Source organism: Salmo trutta, chromosome 3 (assembly GCF_901001165.1).
Source record: "Salmo trutta chromosome 3, fSalTru1.1, whole genome shotgun sequence".
NCBI lineage: Eukaryota > Metazoa > Chordata > Actinopteri > Salmoniformes > Salmonidae > Salmo > Salmo trutta.
This window is the reverse complement of record NC_042959.1, coordinates 70,305,518-70,326,945: the sequence shown is the minus strand read 5'-3', so window position 1 is coordinate 70,326,945 and position 21,428 is coordinate 70,305,518. Positions and strand designations below refer to the sequence as shown.

Sequence of the window (21,428 nt, the reverse complement as noted above, 5' to 3'; positions counted from 1 at the left end):
TCTGCTTCATCTTACCACTTTTTTATTGACCGAGTCACTGGTGCTTCCTGCGTTAATTTTAGCTTGTAAGCAGTAATCAGGAGGATCGAATTATGGTCATATTTGCCAAATGGAGGGCGAGGGAGAGCTTTGTACGTGTCTCTATGTGTGGAGTAAAGGTGGTCTAGAGTTTTTTTCCCTCTGGTTGTATATTTAACATGCTGCTAGAAATTAGGTCAAACGGATTCAAGTTTTCCTGCATTAAAGGAGCGACGCCTCTGGATGAGTATTTTCCTGTTTGCTTATGGAGGTATACAGCTCATTGAGTGCGGTCTTATTGCCAGCATCGGTCTGTGGTGGTATGTAGACAGCTACGAAAAATACAGATGAAAACGTTCTAGGTAGATGGTGTGGTCGACAGCTTATCATGAGATACTCTACCTCAGGAGAGCAAAACCTTGAGACTTCCTTAGATATCGGTGCACCAGCTGTTGTTTACAAATATACATAGACGGCCACCCCTTGTCTTACAAGAGGCTGCTGTTCTATCCTGCCGATGCAGTGTATAACACACCAGCTGTATATTATTCATCTCATCGTTCAGCCACGACTTGGTGAAACATGAGCTATTAAATGTTTTTATGTCCCGTTGGTAGGATATAAAGTGCCTTGCAAAAGTATTCAACCTGTAATTTAAATTGATTTTTATTTGGATTTCATGTAATGGGCATACACAAAATAGTCCAAATTGGTGAAGTGAAATAAATAAGAACAAGTGGTGCATGCATATGTATTCAACCCCTTTGCTATGAAGCCCCTAAATAAGATCTGGTGCAACCAATTACCTTCAGAAGTCACATAATTAGTTAAATAAAGTACACCTGTGTGCAATCTAAATGTCACATGATCTGTCAATTGATCTCAGTATATATCCACCTGTTCTGAAAGGCCCCATAGTCTGTAACACCACTAAGCAAGGGGCACCACCAAGCAAACGGCACCATGAAGACCAAGGAGCTCTCAAAACAGGTCAGAGACAAAGTTGTGGAGAAGTATAGATCAGGGTTGGGTTATAAAAAAAATATCCAAAACTTTGAACATCCATTATTAAAAAAATTGAACAAATATGGCACCCCAACAAACCTGCCAAGAGAGGGCTGCCCACCAAAACGAACAGACATGCAAGGAGGGCATTAATCAGAGAGGCAACAAAGAGACCAAAGATAACCCTGAAGGAGCTGCAAAGCTCCACAGCGGAGATTGGAGTATCTGTCCATTGGACCACTTTAAGCTGTACACTCCACAGAGCTGGTCTTTAAGGAAGAGTGGCCAGAAAAAAGCCATTGCTTAAAGAAAAAAATAAGCAAACACGTTTGGTGTTCGTCAAAAGGCATGTGGGAGACTTCCCAAACATATGGAAGAAAGTACTCTGGTCAGATGAGACTAAAATGTAGCTTTTTGGCCATCAAGGAAAATGCTATGTCTGGCGCAAACCCAAAACCTCTCATCACCCCGAGAATACCATCCCCACAGTGAAGCATGGTGGTGGCAGCATCATGCTGTGGGGATGTTTTTTATCGGCAAGGACTGGGAAACTGGCCAGAATTGAAGGAATTATGGATGGCGCTAAATACAGGGAAATTCTTGAGGGAATCCTGTTTCAGTCTTCCAGAGATTTGAGACTGGGACAAGGGGTTGACCTTCCAGCAGGACAATGACCCTAAGCATACTGCTAAAGCAGCACTCAAGTGGTTTAAGGGGAAAGATTTAAATGTCTTAGAATGGCCTAGTCAAAGCCCAGACCTCAATCAAATTGAGAATCTGTGGTATGACTTAAAGATTGCTGTACACCAGTGGAACCCATCCAACTTGAAGGAGCTGGAGCTGTTTTGCCTTGAAGAATGGGCAAAAATCCCAGTGGCTAGATGTGCCAAGCTTATAGAGACATACTCCAAGAGACTTGCAGCTGTAATTGCTGCAAAAGGTGGCTCTACAAAGTATTGACTTTGGGGGGGGTGAATAGTTATGCACGCTCAAGTTTTCCGTTTTTTTGTCTTATTTTTTGTTTGTTTCACAAAAAATATTTAGCATCTTCAAAATGGTAGTCATGTTGTGGGAATCAAATGAAACCCCTAAATAATCTATTTTAATTCCAGGTTGTAAGGCAACAAAATAGGAAAAGATAAGCCACTCGTTGGCGGATCCTCACAAGGCATCCCGATCTCTTTCCACAATATATTTTCCGTCTCTTTCTCCTGCGGATGAGGGCCTGTGTGTGGAGTAAATCCCTCTCACCCGACTCATTAAAGAGAAATTCTTCGTCCAGTTCAAGGTGAGTAATCGCTTTTCTGATTTCCAGAATCTCTTTTCGGTCATAAGAGATGGTAGCAGCAACATTATGTACAAAATAAGTTACAAAAAATGCGAACAAACAAACTAAATAGCACGGTTGGTTAAGAGCCCATGACACAGCAGCCATCCTCTCCGGCGCCATCATTACAAAGGTGTCCGTTGCATGGTGCAGCGCCGTGTGCCCGGTCCGACATGTTCACATTGCTGAGGGACCAGGGCCTCGGCACAGTGGACCGCCTTATTGGCTGGAGCGACGTGTAGCGGCGTTTGCCAGTTCTTGTCCCTGGCGTTCACATCGGAGCGTTTCAATAGCACCTGGACTGCCTCCTACAGGAGCACAGTTCAAATCATGTTCAACTTTGTTTAAAGTGCATTTAAAAATCACAACACACTTAACAGTAAAGCACAGGTGTCTATCAGTACACGTACCTCACTGCAGGAAGCCACGGCCCGGTGCAGAGTATTGAGACACTTGTCTTTGGCATTTACTCTGGCTCCTGGGATACAGAGGCAGGGGACAGACCGACAGGGGACAGACACTCTGGGGTTGATAAGGCAACATCTTAAATAGCTGGAGCACAGAAAGGATGTGTCCAAAACATCACCCTAATACCTTCATAGTGCACTACTTCTGACCAGGACCCATAGGCCTACCCATAGGGCTCAGGTCAAAAGTAGTGCACTGTATAGGGAGCCATTTAGAACGTAGTCAAAGCCTCTTGTTGAGCTATTCTGGGAATTGGACTTTCATTACACAGCAACACTTTGATGAAAATGTTATGTCAGTGAGTGGAGAGGAGTAGAAGGAGCTCAGCCAACGTGAGATGAGGTGCAACCCAAAATCATGAGGACATTGGAGTAACAGGTGCGACTCTCGCTCACAATTAAAATCTTGATGCTTCACTAATCAAGTTAAAATCGGGACGTTTCAGCTGTCAATGGCCTTCATTAGAATGTTTTTTTTACATTTTTAAATACATCGGCTGCACATAAGATCTTAATGGTGGTAAGTATGAGGGAAACGGTCACATGCAAACACAACAAGCATCAAAACAGAAGTCAAAGTCCGATGGACATGAATCGTTGCGTAATCCTTCTCTTCAATGATAACCTTACCTGATAGTATGAGTAGCTCTAGAATTTCTGTATCTCCTAGATAGGTAGCGGCATGCAACGGTGTCCGCTTCTCATTGTCCTGTAGGGAAGAGCCAAGAAGCGTTATAGCTGTTTCAAATTCAGCCATTATGGATACATTTGATTTTAATCGTACTCGTTTATACATTGTCATGGCTTGGATACCCCAGATGACAGCTGGATATTTATGGCTCTAACTAGGCTACACACTGTAACTAAAGATATTCAATGTTTCCTTTGAAAGGGTGCAGATGGACTCAGCTTGGAACCAGCTATTTAGTAACCACTGTCGTCTTCGTGATGTTAATGCTTTATACTGTTGAGTTTCTCTTTACAATAACTAAAAACAACCCGCTTCCCTTAACCAGGGATGCAACAGATTGGCGATGAGGTACCGGAGTTTTTGTCCGAAGGGGAACAGAGCGAGAAAGAAAGTGCTACATCCATCGAGACAGTCTGTGTAGAAAAGCTAGCAGGGAAGAGGTCATTCGGCAAGGCCGAGGATTTCCACTTCGAGGAAAGTTTTGAAGCTAATGGGCTCAAGTACAAGGATATGTCTAAAACCATGTTTCTGACGATTGTTGGCAGAAAGACTTACAATTTGTTAATGGACTTAATGCACCACAAAAACCAAATGAAAAAATGTTGACAGAGGTGGTTGCGCTGTTAAAGTCACTACATACCGAGGACAAATTGTATTGCTGAAAGATGCAAGTTTCATGCAAGGAGTCAACTCGAGGGAGTCGATTAGTGAGTACTTGGCTAGTTTAAGAAAACTCAGTCACATGTAAATTGAGTCTGCCAGAACGTGAATATTTGTGTGCGGTGTTAAAAGTGCAGCGCTGAGAGACCGTTTACTGAATGTAGCTCACACAAGACTAACATTAGCACTGGCTGTGGATATGGGATTTTCTTTTGAAGTAACAAGGAAAAGCACACAGCAGTTGACACAAAATACTTTCAAAGCAAATGCAGTTGAAGAAAAGCGTTGCCAAGAAAACAGAGGCAACCCGTAAACCATGTTACCATTGCGTGGGAAAAGGGCACAAGCCAGATGAGTGCCGCTACATGGATTTTGAGTGTCTGGAGTGCAAGAAGAAAGGACACATAGCCAGGACATGCCGCTCGCGTAAAGTGGGAAACAATCAAACGAGACAAGTGAAATGGAATAAGCACCTGGATGCTACTGAGAGAGAGAGAAGGAGGCCTCCTTACTGTGACTGCAGGAAGACGAGTGAAGCAACGATGATCAGGGCAACGCACACCAGCGAGAGAGGACAAGAACGTCATTCCATCACAGAGGAGCAATGGTCCTGCCCTGCTGGGTAGAGACTGGATCAGTCAGTTGAAGCTAGACTGGTCACGTGTACACAGTAACAGCTGTAGATGGTTTGTGTGAAAAATATTTCTCTGTTTCAGCCAGAGCTAGGAATGCTAAAAGGTATCACAGCCAAGCTACCTGTAACTAATAGGGCTGTACATAAGTTCTGCAGTCCTCGCCCAGTGCCGTATGCACTTAGAGAAATATTAAAAAACAGCTAGTTACGTTGGAGTCAGAAAGGGTCCTCACTCCAGTTAACTACAGTGAATGGGCTGCTCCAATTGTGTGTATCCTGAAAACAGACAATACTGTAAGAATATGTGGAGATTACAAGGTAACTATCAATCCGTGGATGGAAGTAGATCAGAATCCCTTACCAAAAACACAGGACTTGTTCACAAAGCTGGCCGGGGATGAGACGTTCACAAAGCTGGATTTGTCACAGGCATACGAGCAAGTACAGTTAGAGGAGCGGTCTAAGCACTATCTCACCATGAATACACATAAGGGGTTGTTAAGGTCAACAGGCTTCCTTATGGTGTTGCCTGTGTGTCAGATATTTTTTTTTGAAAATTATGGATCAGATCCTACAAGGTATAGAAGGGGTAATCTGTTATATTGATGATACACTTAACACAGGGCGTGACACAAGAGCACATGAGAAATCTTGAAGTCCTAAAAAGACAAAGTCTGCAATCTGAAGGTTAAGAGAGAAATGTTCTTTCTTCCAGAACAGCCTATCTAGGTCATGTGATAGATGCAGAGGGGATACACCCCATGAAACAGAAAACTGAAGCTATTGAGAAGGCTCCCATTCCTACAAACACCACTGAGCTCAGGTCTTTTCTTTCCTTACTTAACTATTATGGCAAATTCATTCCAAATATGTCTGCCATAGTTAAGCCTATGAGCGCTCTACTGCAGGAAGTTGTACAATGGGAATGGTCCCAGAAAAGCCTAAGACACATCTACTTAGTAGCCAGGTGTTAGTTCACTACAACCCGGAGCTACCGCTCATACTAGCCTGTGGTGCTTTACTGGTAGGTGTGGGGATGCAACAACCCTGACTATGAGAGGGCGTTTACGGGACTGGGACTCCTGGGGAGCAGGGGCCAGTGTGCTTGTCAGGTCCTCCTTGGGTGGGGAAGTGGATGGAACCTCTGGAACCTCACACTCAGCATCTGTGATAAGAATATTTCATAATCAGAAAATGAACGTGTGTGTTTGTCTGTCTGTCTGTCTGCCTTTCTGTCCATCCTGTATCTGTAGTCACTGTTTTAACAAGCTGGCCAGAGGGTGATACATCAACATGACATTATCGATGCTTATCACTTACTCTGTGAAATACGAGTCTCTCTGAGACGTTTGGTAGGCAGCGCATCCTGTTCAGGGTGGCTCTTCGGTTCCCCTTTTGTCTTGAACAGCTGTTGACAAAACACATCAGGACAACTGAGCCTGTGTAAAATATATGGTATCTATCCCAAAATGCGCCCTACTGGCTACGTAAGGCACTATAGTGCTCTGGTCAAAAGTAGTGCACCATATAAGGAATAGGGTACACAGACATTGACTCTCTCCCATGTGTATTAGGATTGTATTACAGCGGCCTCACTCAACCTCCTAAAGACAATGACAACAGCATTGTTCTAATGCTGAGACAATAGGGGTTTAGTGAATCTGTAGGGTACATTTCAGAACCTGCCTTACAGAGGTAATCTCAAAACACAGAGCCCCCTACCTTCATCCTGATCTTTGGAATCTTGCCAATTTTGGGTAGGAAGCGCCACTTCCTGTTCTTCTTAGTCTCTTCCCCACTGGCAGAGGGAAGGCGGGCCATGCCGTCAGCCTTTACATCAGCCGGGCTAAGGCCCCTGGCAGGGAATTCCTCAGTAGCATTAAGGTCAGCCACAACACCATGAGTGATGTCACTTGCGGCATTGCTGGTGTCTAAGTAAGAAGAGCAAGCTGGTGTGACCGACCTGGGTGCAATAACTGGGAGAAGAGGACGCAACAATGGAAAGCAGTCACTGCGTCCCAAAAGGCATTCTCTTCTCTTTATAGTGCACAACTTTTGACCAGGGCCCATATGGTCTAATTCTGGTCAAAAGTAGTGCACTAAATATGGAAGAAGGTGCCATTTTGGACACAACCAGTGAAGTTCACATCATAAAACGCAATGTATCATGTTACAATGAAGTCCTATACAGATGAAAAGAGGTACCACTTACAATCCACTACCATCGAGATGAGAGGCTCTCTTCAAACTGGTATCGCTCATAACTGACACACTCCTGGTGGGCAGAGTGACATCCTCACTGCATGTGTCAATTACATGGTGGTCTGTGGAGGAGCCACTCGAAGACACAAGGGCTTTAGACCTTTTAGTCAAACTGACTTTTGAAAATGGCTTCTCACTTCTCACAGACGGAGGGCGGCTCCTGTCCTTAACAAGAGCAGTGTCAGGGGACTTCGAGCATCTGAGTGTCTCCACAGGGGTGGAGTTCAGCACATCTTTGGCTGTGGTGACAGACAAGGGTGGAAAAGACAAAAAGACAGTCAGTCTATCCTTTACTCTGTGGTACATGATTTGAGCAGCAAAAAATGAGTTGTCAAAGACAACTCTGGGCTTGAGCTTGGACTGCAGCTTTTTCTCTCCAAGTGGGAAGGAGTCTGCGTCCTCCACTGTGTACTGGGATACACTTTCAAGGTCTTGCATGATCATATTCACTATATCTTGAGTTGTAGAAACCACATGGTGTGAGAAGGTGATGCTAGGCATGCTCTGTGGCAAAGAACAGTTGGCTTCGCTAGCAGCTCTGAGAATGGCCTCACGCACAATCTGTTTGGCCGTAGCTCGGAACTCAGCACTATGAAAGCTCTGGATGGAAATGTTAGAGGTTCTGCTGGCTGCACAACGAGATTGCGTGAGCGTGGCAGTCTGGGCTGACGTCACGTCACTCGAAATGGTGAGGTCCTCCAATTTCGAAATGATCGAGTCCAACTTCTGGTTGAAGTCGAAGGACGCATTTGACGTGCTCTCCCCAACGGAAGCGAAGCAGTCTTCCCTTGAAGTCTCCAACCTCAGCACCAAGATCACCTGTTTGATGACCCTTTAGTGCAGGTGTCGAGGGTGAGCTGGTGGGCTGAGGCTGAGGACATAGAGGTATTACTGTCTGTCTTCCATACAGGAGATACCTCCACAGTGGTCTCAGTTACAAGTAGTCCAGTGTCATAGAGCTCGATTTGCAGTGAGATGGTGTGAGGTGAACAGCTTCCTCAGTTTGTGCAGGGTTTTGGTATAAATCTTCTGGGAACCTGAACTCACTTCCACCCAGAACAATTTGCGACCTGCTTTCGTACACATGGAGGCCTTTATTGACCTCAGATACCTCATGCAGGTCGGAAATAATAGCACCAAATAGATCAGAGGATGCCTCCTCAATATTCTCTGTGGAAACATGGACAGACAGGATTTAGTTTCCCACAAGTGTCGGTTTTATCCAGCACGGCAGTATATGTCACAGCTGCATCCTGAATGACCTGAGTGATGCATTGCTCAGCTTTGACGATGTACTCCTCCACTGGTTGACCATGGAGGATGTCAACTTTATCAGCAGGGAGCACCTTCTGAATACTCACATTCTCCTCTGATGGGCGTGGACTGTTGAAGATAATGCTCTCAGTGACCATGTTAGAGGAGGTGAGAGATGAGTCGAGAAGCAAAGACCTGTATATTATCGAGGTGGAAATCTCTGGGTGCTTTAGCTCTGGGTAGCTTCTCTTTCCCCTGAGGGTGAGGCTGGTCTGGGAGGCTGCAGCCTTGGGGGTCACGTTAGTGAAGCCCACCACTGCAGCCTGATGGGGACAACAGAAAGCAGAGTTAGGCTGGAATTCAATCAAATTCGCCATTGCACTGTTAACACAATGTCTGTTTACAAACAACTGTCTGCACGCACAAACAGACATGTACACACACACACAGTGTTATCTGGAAGCATTTGCCTTTGCCACTCATTCAGTCTCCTGGGATTGAGATGGACCGGCTGTTTCTAGATCATCACTCTCCTGCATCACACTCTCTCCTTCGACCCCCAGTGTCAGTTGATGTGGCTGTCTTCAGATCAACCTGATTCAACTCACTCTCTCCTTTGGCCTCCTAGATTAGAAGACCTTTACTAGCTCAAGCTTGGAAAATTAATTTGTCATTTTAATCTTCACTGCGTCATTAAAACACAAAACACAATACATCATACCTCCTTTGACTGAGATGGGATGACAACGGCCTGGTCCAACTCAATCTCTCCTTCAACCTTCTGTGACTGAGATGGGATGGCAACAGCATCGTCCAACTCAATCTCTCCTTCAACCTTCTGTGACTGAGATGGGATGGCAACAGCCTCGTCCAACTCAATCTCTCCTTCAACCTTCTGTGACTGAGATGGGATGACAACGGCCTCGTCCAACTCAATCTCTCCTTCAACCTTCTGTGACTGAGATGGGATGGCAACAGCATCGTCCAACTCAATCTCTCCTTCAACCTTCTGTGACTGAGACGTGCCATCTGTCTTCAGATCAGCCTCCTGCATCTCAATCTCTCCTTCAGCCTCTAGTGACAGAGTTGGGATATCTGTCTCTCAACTTGGTCTGTCTCTCAACCGCTCTGTGATCTTTATCAGATCTAGATACAGAAAAAGGAATCTCTCTAAGGTCACTATAATGTGCTATAGTGTGAGGATGTGCTCCAATTATAGAATTAGAATAATAGAAGTAGAATTAATCATTCTAGAGTTAGAATAGAATCACTGGAATTCTATGGTTCCAATACTCTGAGATGACTCTGCCTATCCAGAGTTATATATTTAGAGAATTTGGCAAACTTTTAGAAAGGACTCCATGTTAACACCTTTGAGCCTTTCATTACAAGTCAATTATAAAATAGATTTTCTGTTACATAGCATTGTTTAAAATGTCAATATTGCCCATGGGGAGCCAAATATGGATATATTTGATTATACTGTGTCATGTAATGTATACATATTGATGTAAATGCAACAATGCAGATATTTGAATGTCCCAACTTTCCAAATACATGGCTCTGGGCCTACCTCTCCATAGGCGGTGACCTTTGACCTACTACAGACTCTGAATTTGTAGGAATATGTGATCCTGCAACCAGTCACAAATATGTCATTAGTGTAAATCACATACCTGACTTCCTTCATAACATCAGTGTCATTGATGGGTTCATCCAGGTCTATGAGGGTGAGGTCTATAGAGTGCGACAGTATGAGTCATAATACCCATTAAACCTACCGGTCAAACAGGGAAATTGTTTTTCCACCATTCATTTTTCCCATAGGGGATTTTAGAAACACTTAAAATAAGGGCTGTTTTGTGTAGGCTTACCCTGGTGTGACAGTTTGATATCTGTGTAAATCTCTAGGTCAAGGTGACTTATCAATATATTCGCCTGTATTTACCCCCCAAACATGAAATGCTAAGTAGCTGCTAATGTGGCTATCATAAAGAACTACAAATAAGAATCAATTGATTAACTATCTAATGTTAGCTAAATGTAACATAAATTGGCTGCATTTCTTTAAATGGACAATTCTGTGGACTGTTAAGTTTCAAATAGATACAAAACCTGTTAGCAAAGGTGTCAGCTAGAGATAAAGTGTAGGAGCTTGCAGGGATTTGTAGTTTTGCATGATGTCTACTTCTAATCTGAGCGTAAATAGAGCCGAATATATTAAAAGTCACCTTGTCAGTGAGATTTACATGGTTATAAAAACGTCACACCAGGGTAAGTCTACATGAAACACAACCCTAATTTTATGTTTCTAAAATCGCCTATAGGAAAATGGTGGAAAAACGATTGGAACCATTTCCCTGTTTGACCGCTAGGTTTTACAGGTATTATGACAACTACTGTGGGGCTCTTTTTTTCACTGGTTGGTTGTTTAGCAACAAAACTAGAATGCAACTATGTGGCAAAATAAGACAGTGCTGGCTTAAACTATTTTTAGTCTCAATGTTAATTGCAAACATAAATACATTTGCATAATGAGCCCTTGTCAGAAATACATTGTTACAGATGTTGTTGGTTAGCTAGGTAGTGAATTTTAACAATTGCATAGACATGATATCAGTCAAAATACCTCCAAACAAGACGACATGGTGTCAATAACAAGATACAACGAGCTGAAACATGCCGAAGATCTACTATTCCCCACACGGCAGCTTATTGTTGCTAGCTGAGGTTTAGAGTCATAACAAGATACACGCATTCCGGCCATTGTTTTTCGTGACGTCAGCCAACCTGTGTATGGCTCTTGGTCATAAGTAGTGCACTAGCCTACATGAGTGCAATTTACGATGTAAATAAGGTGGTGTTATAAACTTTGACCCTTGACCCCCATTTGACCCACAGCAGATTCTAACGTACCTTTAGCCAACTGTCATGACTCCCCGGCCATATACTTTGTAGTTTGATATAACAGCAATGATAGCACATTATTTCATTTGTTAAACAATATTTAATCCACAGTGATATTGAGAATTAAAAAATAAATAACATGCCTACGTTGAACTCTTTCTCCATGTCCTTGCAAAATCACCACATTTCCTTGTCAAAATGAACGCTCCTCCAGCACTAGCGAGAATCAGGTTAACTGCTCCCGCGGTTTCTGATCACTTTCAACGTTTATCAGTGATGACGTAACAATGCTGTACAGATTTGACGCACTTCCAATCTCGTGCTGATGCAACGCTCTGTGCGGTTGAAAGCTCACGCATGGAAATCCTGCGAGTTGTAAACAAATGTAGGCTATAATTGCCCTTAAAATTGCTACGTTAAGGACGCAATGCAAAATAAAATACATAACCCACACCGTTAGGCCAAGGTATCACTTTGGCAATAAGAGACTATTCTTGTTCCTTGTAGCCTTTCTTTTGGGTTATTGGCACCACTGTCTTGCCTGACACCTATAAATTGACGTATACTGCGGTTGTCACATAAAACAGAACCCATAGTTCATTATTAAATAACTCATTTCTTTATTTTATTACTCATAAAATATACAGCAATCTTCAGATAGTGAAATAATTCATGGAAGTTTCAAATTCGGTCACTATTTCATATGTACATGCTAGTTTCATCCTTTTAAAAGAAAGTTAAGGACACAACCTGTGAACCTCCTGTTCCTGATTTGATGAACATAGCAAATGTATTGTACATATTTCCAGTTAAAATGATCTTCAAAAAGAGACAAATGGGGATTTGAACAAGCAATCACAAAAGGATTGAGTGGTTTCATTTTTTGAAGTTAAAGCAAGCAAAACCTGTCAAAATACATTGATTATAAGACCAAAGACAAATAATATAGATATTTATTTTCCAACAGAAGAAAATCTAAATGCTGCTGTCCTACCATTGGTTTACAGTGTTTCTCCTCTCCAATGGAGGCATGTTTTCCACCTCACATGCCTCGGAATAGTATCAGTGCTTTTCAAACGTTGTAGTACTTAGTGTGCATCATTGTTTTCGCTCATACAGCTGCCCTTACTCTCCTAACCTCCCCTCAGTAACTAACGAAGGCACAAAATGACAAATATCACAAGAAAGAATACATGAATGAATAATTTACTTTCTAGAGAGCAAAGGACAGGTAGGTTTAATAACACAAATGTAATATTTCCCATCAATTTAAAAAGTCCTGTTTCTCACATACAGGTATGCAAGACTACATTCCAAATGGCACCCTATTTCCTTTTCCTTGCTTTTGACCAGAACCCTATGGGCCCTGTTCAACAGTAGTGTACTATATAGAATAGGGCTCCATTTGGGATGCATTAAATCTTAAATTACTCATGAGAGCAAATACTAACATTTTTTGATTCCCACAGAGCTTAAGACATGAATGATTTTATTAAAATGTTCTCATAAAAAAATGTATGATTTCCCCTCCTCCCACATGGATTACAGACAAGAGGCTAGGTGCGTTCTGACTGTCTTAGTGTGCGGATAAACATGACAATCGCGCTCATAAAACTTAAATGAAACATCACTCCTTATGTCTTTTCTCAGCCCAAAACACTCAATCCCATTTCTACAGTCAAAACAGGTTTTGAAAATGCTTCTTCAACATCTTTTGGTCCCTGTCTGTTTTGCTCTCAGTGAAGTGCTACTATCCCCTTGGACTACAGGTTATTGCCATCATAAGGTGTGCGTCTGTCTGTTGGCCGGACACTTTCTACCGTTTAGGACCTTTGTGGGTAAAGGTAAAGATGGGGTATAGCAGCAGCAGTTCCTCTGAAGTCCAGTATCTGCTGGAAGGACTCCTGGTGGTACGAGAGGATGAGTGTGGGCCAGCCAGCCTGTTGTGCCTCCCCCTCTTTCTCTCTCTCTGTCTGCGGGACTCTTAAGGCTCCTGTGCGGACTGTCTTGGCTCATGCCCTCCCAAAGCTGGCTATGGTGATTTAAGACACGGTGTGTGTATTTGTTTGTGGCCTCTGCCCCACTTCGCTGTCCATCCGCCTGCACTTGCCTCCCTGGCTCCTCTCCTGGGCAGCGACCACCACCACTCTCAGTACGTCTCTGAGTCTGAGTCATTGAGTTCCTCATCCTTGTAGAAGCCTTCGTCGTGGCCACGGTGGCCGATGTTGTTGAAGCTGCAGTAGGAGCTGTGCTCACTGCGCAGCACGGGCAGGCTGTCGAAAGTAACACTCTTGGAGGGGCTGGTGGTGTAGTGGTTAATGGCAGTGAAGGACAGGCTGGGTGCCGGGGTGCAAGGGGACACAGGCATCATGGTGGCCAGGATCAGCGCCAGGCAGTCCGCCACGTCTTTGTTGGGGGCACAGGCCAAGGCAGGCGTGTAACCTGACGGGTACAAACAGAACAGCAGAGGATAACTTAAGGAGCATCACCGTTTACTACAACGCTTTTGGTGAAAAACATGAAATAACTTGGTATCTCCTAGCCTGGTGTTAAGACAATGTTTTATTTAGCCAGGTAGGCCAGTTGAGAATAAGTTCTCATTTACAACGGCGACCTGGCCAAGATGAAGCAAAGCAGTGCGACAAAAAACAGAGATACACATGGGATAAACAAAAGTACAGTCAATAACAATAGACAAATATATATACAGAGTGTGAAGGTAAGGCAATAAATAGGTCATAGTAGCGAAGTAATTACAATTCAGCAAATTAACATTGGAGTGATAGATGTCCAGATGATGCGCAAGTAGAAATACTGGTGTGCAGAAAAGTAAATAAAAACAATATGGGGATGAGGTAGGTAGACTGGATGGGCTATTTACAGATGGGCTGTGTACAGCTACAGCGATCGGTGGAGCTGCTCAGATAGCTGATGCTTAAAGTTTGTGAGGGAGATATGTCTCCAATTTAGCGATTTTTGCAATTCGTTCCAGTCATCGGCAGCAGAGAACTGGAAGGAAAGGCTGCCAAGAGGTGTTGGCTTTGGGGATGACCAGTGAGATGCGCGTGCTACGGGTGGGTGTTGTTATGGTGACCAGTGAGCTGAGATAAGGCGGAGCTTTACCTAGCAAAGACTTCTAGATGACCTGGTGCCAGTGGGTCTGGCGACGAATATGTAGCGAGGGCCAGCCGAGGAAAGCATACAGGTCGCAGTGGTGGGTGGTATATGGGGCTTTGGTGACAAAAAACGGATGGCACTGTGATAGACTGCATCCAATTTGCTGGAGGCTATTTTGTAAATGACATCGCCGAAGTCGAGGATCGGTAGGATAGTCAGTTTTACGAGGGTATGTTTAGCAGCGTGAGTGAAGGAGGCTTTGTTGCGAAATAGGAAGCCGATTCTAGATTTAATTTTGGATTGGAGATGTTTAATATAAGTCTGGAAGAGTCTAGGAGAGTTTACAGTCTAGCCTGACACATAGGTAGTTGTCCACATATTCTAAGTCAGAACCGTCCAGAGTAGTGATGGGCGGGTGGGTGCGGGCAGCGATCGGTTGAAGAGCATGCATTTAGTTTTACTAGCATGGAAGAGCAGTTGGAGGCCACGGAAGGAGTGTTGTATGGCATTGAAACTCATTTGGAGGTTTGTTAACAGTGTCCAAAGAAAGGCCAGACGTATACAGAATGGTGTCGTCTGCGTAGAGGTGGATCAAGGAATCACCCGCGACATCATTGATGTATACAGAGAAAAGAGTCGGCCCGAGAAATGAACTGTGGTACCCCCATAGACAGCCAGAGGTCCGGACAACAGGCCCTCCGATTTGACACACTGAACTCTATCTGAACTAGGCGAGGCGGTCATTTGAGAAACCAAGGCTGTTGAGTCTGCTGATCAGAATACGGTGATTGACAGAGTCAAAAGCCTTGGCCAGGTCGATGAAGACCGCTGCACAGTACTGTCTTTTATCGATGGCGGTTATATCGTTTAGTACCTTGAGCGTGGCTGAGGTGCACCCGTGGTCAGCTCGGAAACCAGATTGCACAGCAGAGAAGGTACAGTGGGATTCGAAATGGTCAGTGATCTGTTAACTTCGCTTTCGAAGATTTTGGAAAGGCAGGGCATGATGGATATAGGTCTATAACAATTTGGGTCTAGAGTGTCACCCCCTTTGAAGAGGGGGATGACCGCGGCGGCGTTCCAATCTTTAGGAATCTCAGACGATACGAGAGGTTGAACAGACTTGTAATAGGGGTTGCAACAAGGGCGGCGGATAATTTTAGGAAGAGAGGGTCCAGATTGTCTAGCCCAGCTGATTTGTACGGGTCCAGGTTTTGCAGCTCTTTCAGAACATCAGCTATCTGGATTTGGGTGAAGGAGAAGCTGGGAGGCTTGGGCAAGTAGCTGCAGGGGGTGCGGAGCTGTTGGCCGGGGTAGCCAAGAGAAAAGCATGGCCAGCCGTAGAAAAATGCTTATTGAAATTCTCGATTATCGTGGATTTATCGGTGGTGACAGTGTATCCTAGCCTCAGTACAGTGGGAAGCTGGACGGAGGTACTCATATACTCCATGGACTTTTCAGTGTCCCAGAACTTTCCAAGCAGTGGATTAGAGAGAAACATTTGTGGACACATTGAGAAGAAAAGTACCAAAGAAAATTGTGTTAGCCTTACGGATCTTACCATTCTCATCGACTGCGAGCACGCTAGCACCCTTCGCTAGCAGCTCTTGCACCACCACGGTCAGACCATTTCTGGCTGCAACGTGTAACGGCCTGAGGAGAAAGTACCGTCAGATTAGCCAGCAGCAAATGAGGATACCTCCCAACTGCCAGACTATTCCCTATATAGTGCACTTCTTCTGACCAGGGCCCAATTAATGCAGCTGAACCATACGTACGTCTGTAAGGCTGCGTTAGTCGAGTTGATGAGGTTCCTGTCTGTAATCTTCTCCAATATCAACAAGGCACTGGTTTCATGCCCCTTTAAAAACAGAGTCAAACATGTCAGACAAAATTCAAACCAGAAAGAACATCATCTTCATGTGGGGTTGCTCACCTTACTGCAGGCCAGATGAAGAGCAGTGTTCTTGACTGCATCCTGCAGGGTGAGCTCTGCTTTGGCACTGCTCACCAACAGCTCTGAGACAGAAACATAAAAAGGAACTACATTAGGAAATTAAGCTACTTATTCAAATTGTTGAACTTAAGCCGGCTGGTGAGGCAAAGCGGAGGGGAGGGGACTGCATACCGACAGCGTTGGTTTGTCCGTTCTCAGCAGCCATCATGAGGGAGGTCTTCCCGGAGGCGTCGGGGGAGTTGACTTGGGCGTTGTGACCTAGCAGCAGCTGAAGACACTCCACGTGGTCCGTGAAGGCCGCCGCATGCAAGGGGGTCCTGGAGAGAGGAAACTGTTTTCATTGATATCGAGTAGGAGTGTTATTATCAAGTACAGTTTGACAATCCCTCCTCCAACCCCAGAGGTAATTTTCACAACATTATTCCCCAGAACAAAAGGACTTTCTCGTGTGCTGTAGTTACCGGTTCTTGGTGTCAGTGGCGTTGACAATGGCCGGCCCCAGAGTGTCAATCAACATCTCTGCAGCCCCCTCGTTGTCATTGATCACAGCACAGTGGAGGGGGCTGAAGGAGTTGCCCTCGGTCTTGTGGAAAACCTCCTGTTCCAGCAGCACCTCTACACACGTGTCATGGCCTAGTGGAAGATTTAATTCTAAATGAAATGAATCAAAGTAATACGTTGCTCCAGCGGGAAACATTACATACAGGAAAAAGATGACGTTACTGCAGACCACAACAATACCCTCAGAGAAAGCCATGGATCTGACAATGGTGAAGTAAAAAAAAACGTTTTAGCCACAACATTTGCTATGTCAATCCCTGACAAAGTCCTGTTTCAGTGTAAGCTCCTCCACTGAGAGTCATAACCCTACTTCTCCCACAGTGTTGTAGTCTTGTTCATTCCCCCACATTGCTCCATCCAGACCCATCTAATGCTTTTCAATCCACAAGAGGGAGTGAATGAGTGCACACTTCATGGAGGAGAGAATAGAGCTCCAGTCCAGTTAGTCCAGTACGTACCATTGTAAGGCCTGCCTAATTCAGGGACATGTTTACAGTGTTGGAGAGTGAATCAGAAAAGAGCTTCAGTCCAGTACGTACCGTTGTAGCAGGCCCAGTGTAGTGGCGTGTAGCCCTGGTTGTCTGTGATGACGGGGAGGGTCTCCACTGACTGAGCGGCATGTAGGAGCCCCCCCAGCACCCCGATATGTCCAGACGCCGCCGCCAGGTGAACAGGGGTCCGCCCCTTACAGTCCCGAACCAGGAAGCTAGCGCTGTGCTGCAGCAGGGCCTCCACACACTCCTCGTGACCCGTCACCGCCTGGGAGGGAGGGAGGGGAGACAAGAACGGAATTGATTAAGTCATAATCAATTAAATAATAAGGAATCATAATAGGTATATTTGGCCATAATTTATATTCCATGCTAGATCCCACACCAAAGCCATCCCTAGTAGTTCAATGGCCCCATCCCTAGATCAGAACAAGCCTCTCCCTCTCTTTCTGTGTGTGAGCGCGTACAGCCAGCTCTCCTCCTCACCCCTCTGTGTAGAGCTGTTCTGCCCCACTTGTCTTTGGCTTCTACGCTGGCTCCCTTGTTGAGCAGTGAGTACACACAGTCTGTGTGTCCGCTCAGCACCGACAGCATCAGAGGGGTTCTGATACACAAGACAACAGGTCATATTACAAACTGGTAATAGCCAGGCTCAGTCCCAAATGGCAACCCTATATCGTACACTACTTTTGACCTGAGCCCATAGGGCTTTGGTTTAACCTGTTGGGGCTAGGGGGCAGTATTTTCACAGCCGGATAAAAAACGTACCCGATTTAATCTGGTTACTACTCCTGCCCAGAAACTAGAATATGCATATAATTAGTAGATTTGGATAGAAAACGCTCTAAAGTTTCTAAAACTGTTTGAATGGTGTGAGTATAACAGAACTCATATGGCAGGCCAAAACCTGAGAAGATTCTATACAGGAAGTGCCCTGTCTGACAATTTGTTCTCCTTCTAGGGCATCTCTATCAAAAATACAGCATCTCCGCTGTAAGGCTTTCATTGGCTCTCAGGAGGCGCCAGAAAGTGGAATGAGAGCTCTCCAGTCGAAAAACAGCAGGAGTTTTTGTGAGTGGTCCTGCTGAGAACAATGACACTGGAGTGCGCGTGCACGAGACAACTCCATGTTTTTCTTTCAGTGTTTGAATGAATACAACGTCGCCCGGTTGGAATATTATCGTTATTTTACAAGAAAAATAGCATAAAAATCTATTTTAAACAGCGTTTGACACGCTTCGAAGTACAGTAATGGAATATTTTGCATTTTTTTTGTCACGAAATGCGCCGGCGAGTCACCCTTCGGATAGTGACTTGAGCGCACGAACAAAACGGAGCTATTTGGATATAACTATGGATTATTTCGAACCAAAACAACATGGTGTTGTTGAAGTAGAAGTCCTGGGAGTGCATTCTGACGAAGAACAGCAAAGGTAATCCAATTTTTCTTATAGTAAATCGGAGTTTGGTGAGGGCCAAACTTGGTGGGTGTCAAATGAGCTAGCCATGATGGCCGGGCTATGTACTCAGAATATTGCAAAATGTGCTTTCACCGAAAAGCTATTTTAAAATCTGACACCGCGATTGCCTAAAGGAGTTCTGTATCTATAATTCTTAAAATAATTATGTTTTTTGTCAACGTTTATCGTGAGTAATTTAGTAAATTCACCGGAAGTTTGCGGTGGGTATGCTAGTTCTGAACATCACATGCTAATGTAAAAAGCTGTTTTTTGATATAAATATGAACTTGACTGAACAAAACATGCATGTATTGTATAACAATGTCCTAGGAGTGTCATCTGATGAAGATCAAAGGTTAGTGCTGCATTTAGCTGTGGTTTGGGTTTTTGTGACATATGCTTGCTTTGAAAATGGCTGTGTACTCTCCTGACATAATCTAATGTTTTGCTTTCGCTGTAAAGCCTTTTTGAAATCGGACAATGTGGTTAGATAAAGGAGCGTCTTTTCTTTAAAATGGTGTAAAATAGTCATATGTTTGAGAAATTGAAGTTTTTGCATTTTTGAGGTATTTGTATTTCGCGCCACGCTATACCATTGGATATTGGTGAGGCGTTCCGCTAGCGAAACATCTGTCCCTAACAGGTTAAAGTAGTGCACCAAGTAGGGTATAGGTTGCCATTTGAGATGCAGACCTAGTGTCAAAAATCTCTTATTTCAGGAATTGTATCCAAAACCAAAGTGACTTACTGTCCATTCCCGTCTTGAACGTCCACTGCACTCTGGAGGTCAGCATTTCCAATCAGCAAACGCAAACACTCCGAATGACCGTTGGTAGCTAGAGGAAGATAAACAGAGAGGATATAAGAATGTCAGATGATTGACCGTTGGTAGCTAGAGGAGGATAAACAGAGAGGATATAAGAATGTCAGATGATTGACCGTTGGTAGCTAGAGGAGGATAAACAGAGAGGATATAAGAATGTCAGATGATTGACCGTTGGTAGCTAGAGGAGGATAAACAGAGAGGATATAAGAATGTCAGATGATTGACCGTTGGTAGCTAGAGGAGGATAAACAGAGAGGATATAAGAATGTCAGATGATTGACCGTTGGTAGCTAGAGGAGGATAAACAGAGAGGATATGAGCAGATTGCTGGACGACTAAACCTTCACATGAACAGACAGATTTCTAGAACAGTGGTGTTGGTAGATGACATCCTCATGATGTTAACACAGCAGATAATAAAGAATTTTGGGGCTGAGGCCATTGAAGCCTGTCACCTGCTAGCTGTGTACCTGGCTCTGGATAAAATTCTCCCCTGTGCACTGATCTAGGATCAGCTTACCCTCCCTCGATCCTCAATCATTAGTGGAGAACATGACAAAAAATGACCTTAGATCAGTGTCTAGTGGGCATTTTCACACTATACCATGTAACATCCCTAGAGTGGGTATTGTCGTCCTAGCAAAATGACCAAACAAATGGCCATCTTGGTCAGGAAAACTTTTTAATTACAGAAGCTCTATGTGATATCCTATGTGTACCTGCAGCGTGGATGGGGGTCCTCTTCAGGGTGAAGTCTTTAACCAGGATGGAGGCTCCCTGGTTGATGAGGACATCAACACACTCCACATGGCCTTTAAAGGCAGCCAGGTCCAGAGGGGTGCGCCCCTGGCTGTTCCTCACGTCTAGATCCAGCAGAGACTGAACCAGGACCTCCATAGCATGGTGGTGGCCGTGGTACGCCTGAATAGAAACACAAACACAGTCTCAAGCAAAGTCCAGTGGTATGCCTGAATAGATATATAATCAATGTCCTATAGTAGACCAGTGGTACACCTGAACAGAAATACAGTACTAGACCTATAAAGTAGACCAGAGTCTTTCAATCGGGAGCCCATTTTTGCTCCCGCCCAGCATCAACATCGGAGGTCCCTGCCAAGCGTGGGATTGAGAAACAAACACTCTACTTCTCCTCTGAGGTTGATTAACTCAAATGGCAAAATAAGGAAATCATCCTCATCATCACTGTGTAGAATATGCATGTATTTTACACAAATCAGGAACAGATAGGAATTTGGTGTGTGAGTCTGTCTGGACAGTCAACTTCCTGTGGAAAATCAACACGATGCCTGCATCCCAGATAGCACCCTATTCCCTATGTAGTGAACTACTTTTGATCAGGGCCTATAAGGATCTGGTCAAAAGTAGTGTACTAAATAGGGAATAGGGTGCCATTTGTCATATGGAGACCACTACAGGAGCAGGTAGGCTTTACTCACAGCGAGGTGTAGAGGGCTGATGGGAGCTCTGACATCAGAGTCGTTCAGGATGTCTGTCCCTGAGGTTTCCATTAGCTGAGGAAAGACAAGGACGGCCAGTTCAGACTTGTAACATATTTACTTGGAAGGTTAGTCTAGTAGCATGTGTAACATGGTAAATCTCAGTGACCAGCCCCTGCAGACATACTGGGGTGTTGCATCCATACCTTAAACAAGCAAGTGTGAGGAAAAGTTACCAACTGGCACTTACCACATCTAAAGGTGTTTCACTTGCAATCTGGAAAAAGAACATCAAGAGTGACGATGCGTCCACGACAAACATGCAACCACACCT

At 44.4% G+C, this 21,428-nt stretch overlaps 2 protein-coding genes across 4 annotated transcripts in view; both read right to left on the bottom strand.

Annotated features, from left to right (window-relative positions):
- Positions 1-2,414: 2,414 nt before the first annotated feature.
- LOC115186390 (serine/threonine-protein phosphatase 6 regulatory ankyrin repeat subunit B-like) lies at positions 2,415-6,854 on the bottom strand. Its single transcript, XM_029746038.1, has 7 exons — positions 6,525-6,854; positions 6,123-6,210; positions 4,925-5,967; positions 4,681-4,783; positions 3,448-3,526; positions 2,761-2,828; positions 2,415-2,658 (listed from the first exon to the last, which is right to left on the bottom strand). Exons 3-7 carry the CDS (start codon positions 4,945-4,947, stop codon positions 2,476-2,478), a joined length of 456 nt encoding a protein of 151 aa, XP_029601898.1. The 5' UTR covers positions 4,948-5,967; positions 6,123-6,210; positions 6,525-6,854; the 3' UTR covers positions 2,415-2,475.
- Positions 6,855-11,821: 4,967 nt separating this feature from the next.
- The window catches only part of LOC115186348 (serine/threonine-protein phosphatase 6 regulatory ankyrin repeat subunit A), a 46,639-nt gene continuing 37,032 nt past the window's right edge, over positions 11,822-21,428 (bottom strand). For all 3 annotated transcript variants that reach the window (XM_029746027.1, XM_029746017.1, XM_029746024.1), the window contains 12 exons: positions 21,345-21,371; positions 21,095-21,169; positions 20,357-20,558; positions 19,560-19,647; positions 17,838-17,955; positions 17,400-17,619; positions 16,761-16,932; positions 16,471-16,616; positions 16,279-16,361; positions 16,121-16,203; positions 15,904-15,995; positions 11,822-13,667 (listed from right to left, as the gene is read on the bottom strand). In XM_029746027.1, coding sequence (XP_029601887.1) covers positions 13,375-13,667; positions 15,904-15,995; positions 16,121-16,203; positions 16,279-16,361; positions 16,471-16,616; positions 16,761-16,932; positions 17,400-17,619; positions 17,838-17,955; positions 19,560-19,647; positions 20,357-20,558; positions 21,095-21,169; positions 21,345-21,371 — 1,599 coding nt within the window. In that variant the 3' untranslated portion in view covers positions 11,822-13,374. The remainder of the gene's footprint in view (positions 13,668-15,903; positions 15,996-16,120; positions 16,204-16,278; positions 16,362-16,470; positions 16,617-16,760; positions 16,933-17,399; positions 17,620-17,837; positions 17,956-19,559; positions 19,648-20,356; positions 20,559-21,094; positions 21,170-21,344; positions 21,372-21,428) is intronic.

Bases quoted from the DNA above. Each gene is read 5' to 3' on its own strand.
- LOC115186390 (XM_029746038.1), bottom strand. From the start codon at position 4,947: ATGTACAGCCCTATTAGTTACAG. The intron at 4,784-4,924 runs GTAGCTTGGCTG...TCTACCCAGCAG, and splicing joins TACAGCCCTATTAGTTACAG to GGCAGGACCATTGCTCCTCT. The intron at 3,527-4,680 runs GTAAGGAGGCCT...TCTTCCCTACAG, and splicing joins CTCGTCTTCCTGCAGTCACA to GACAATGAGAAGCGGACACC.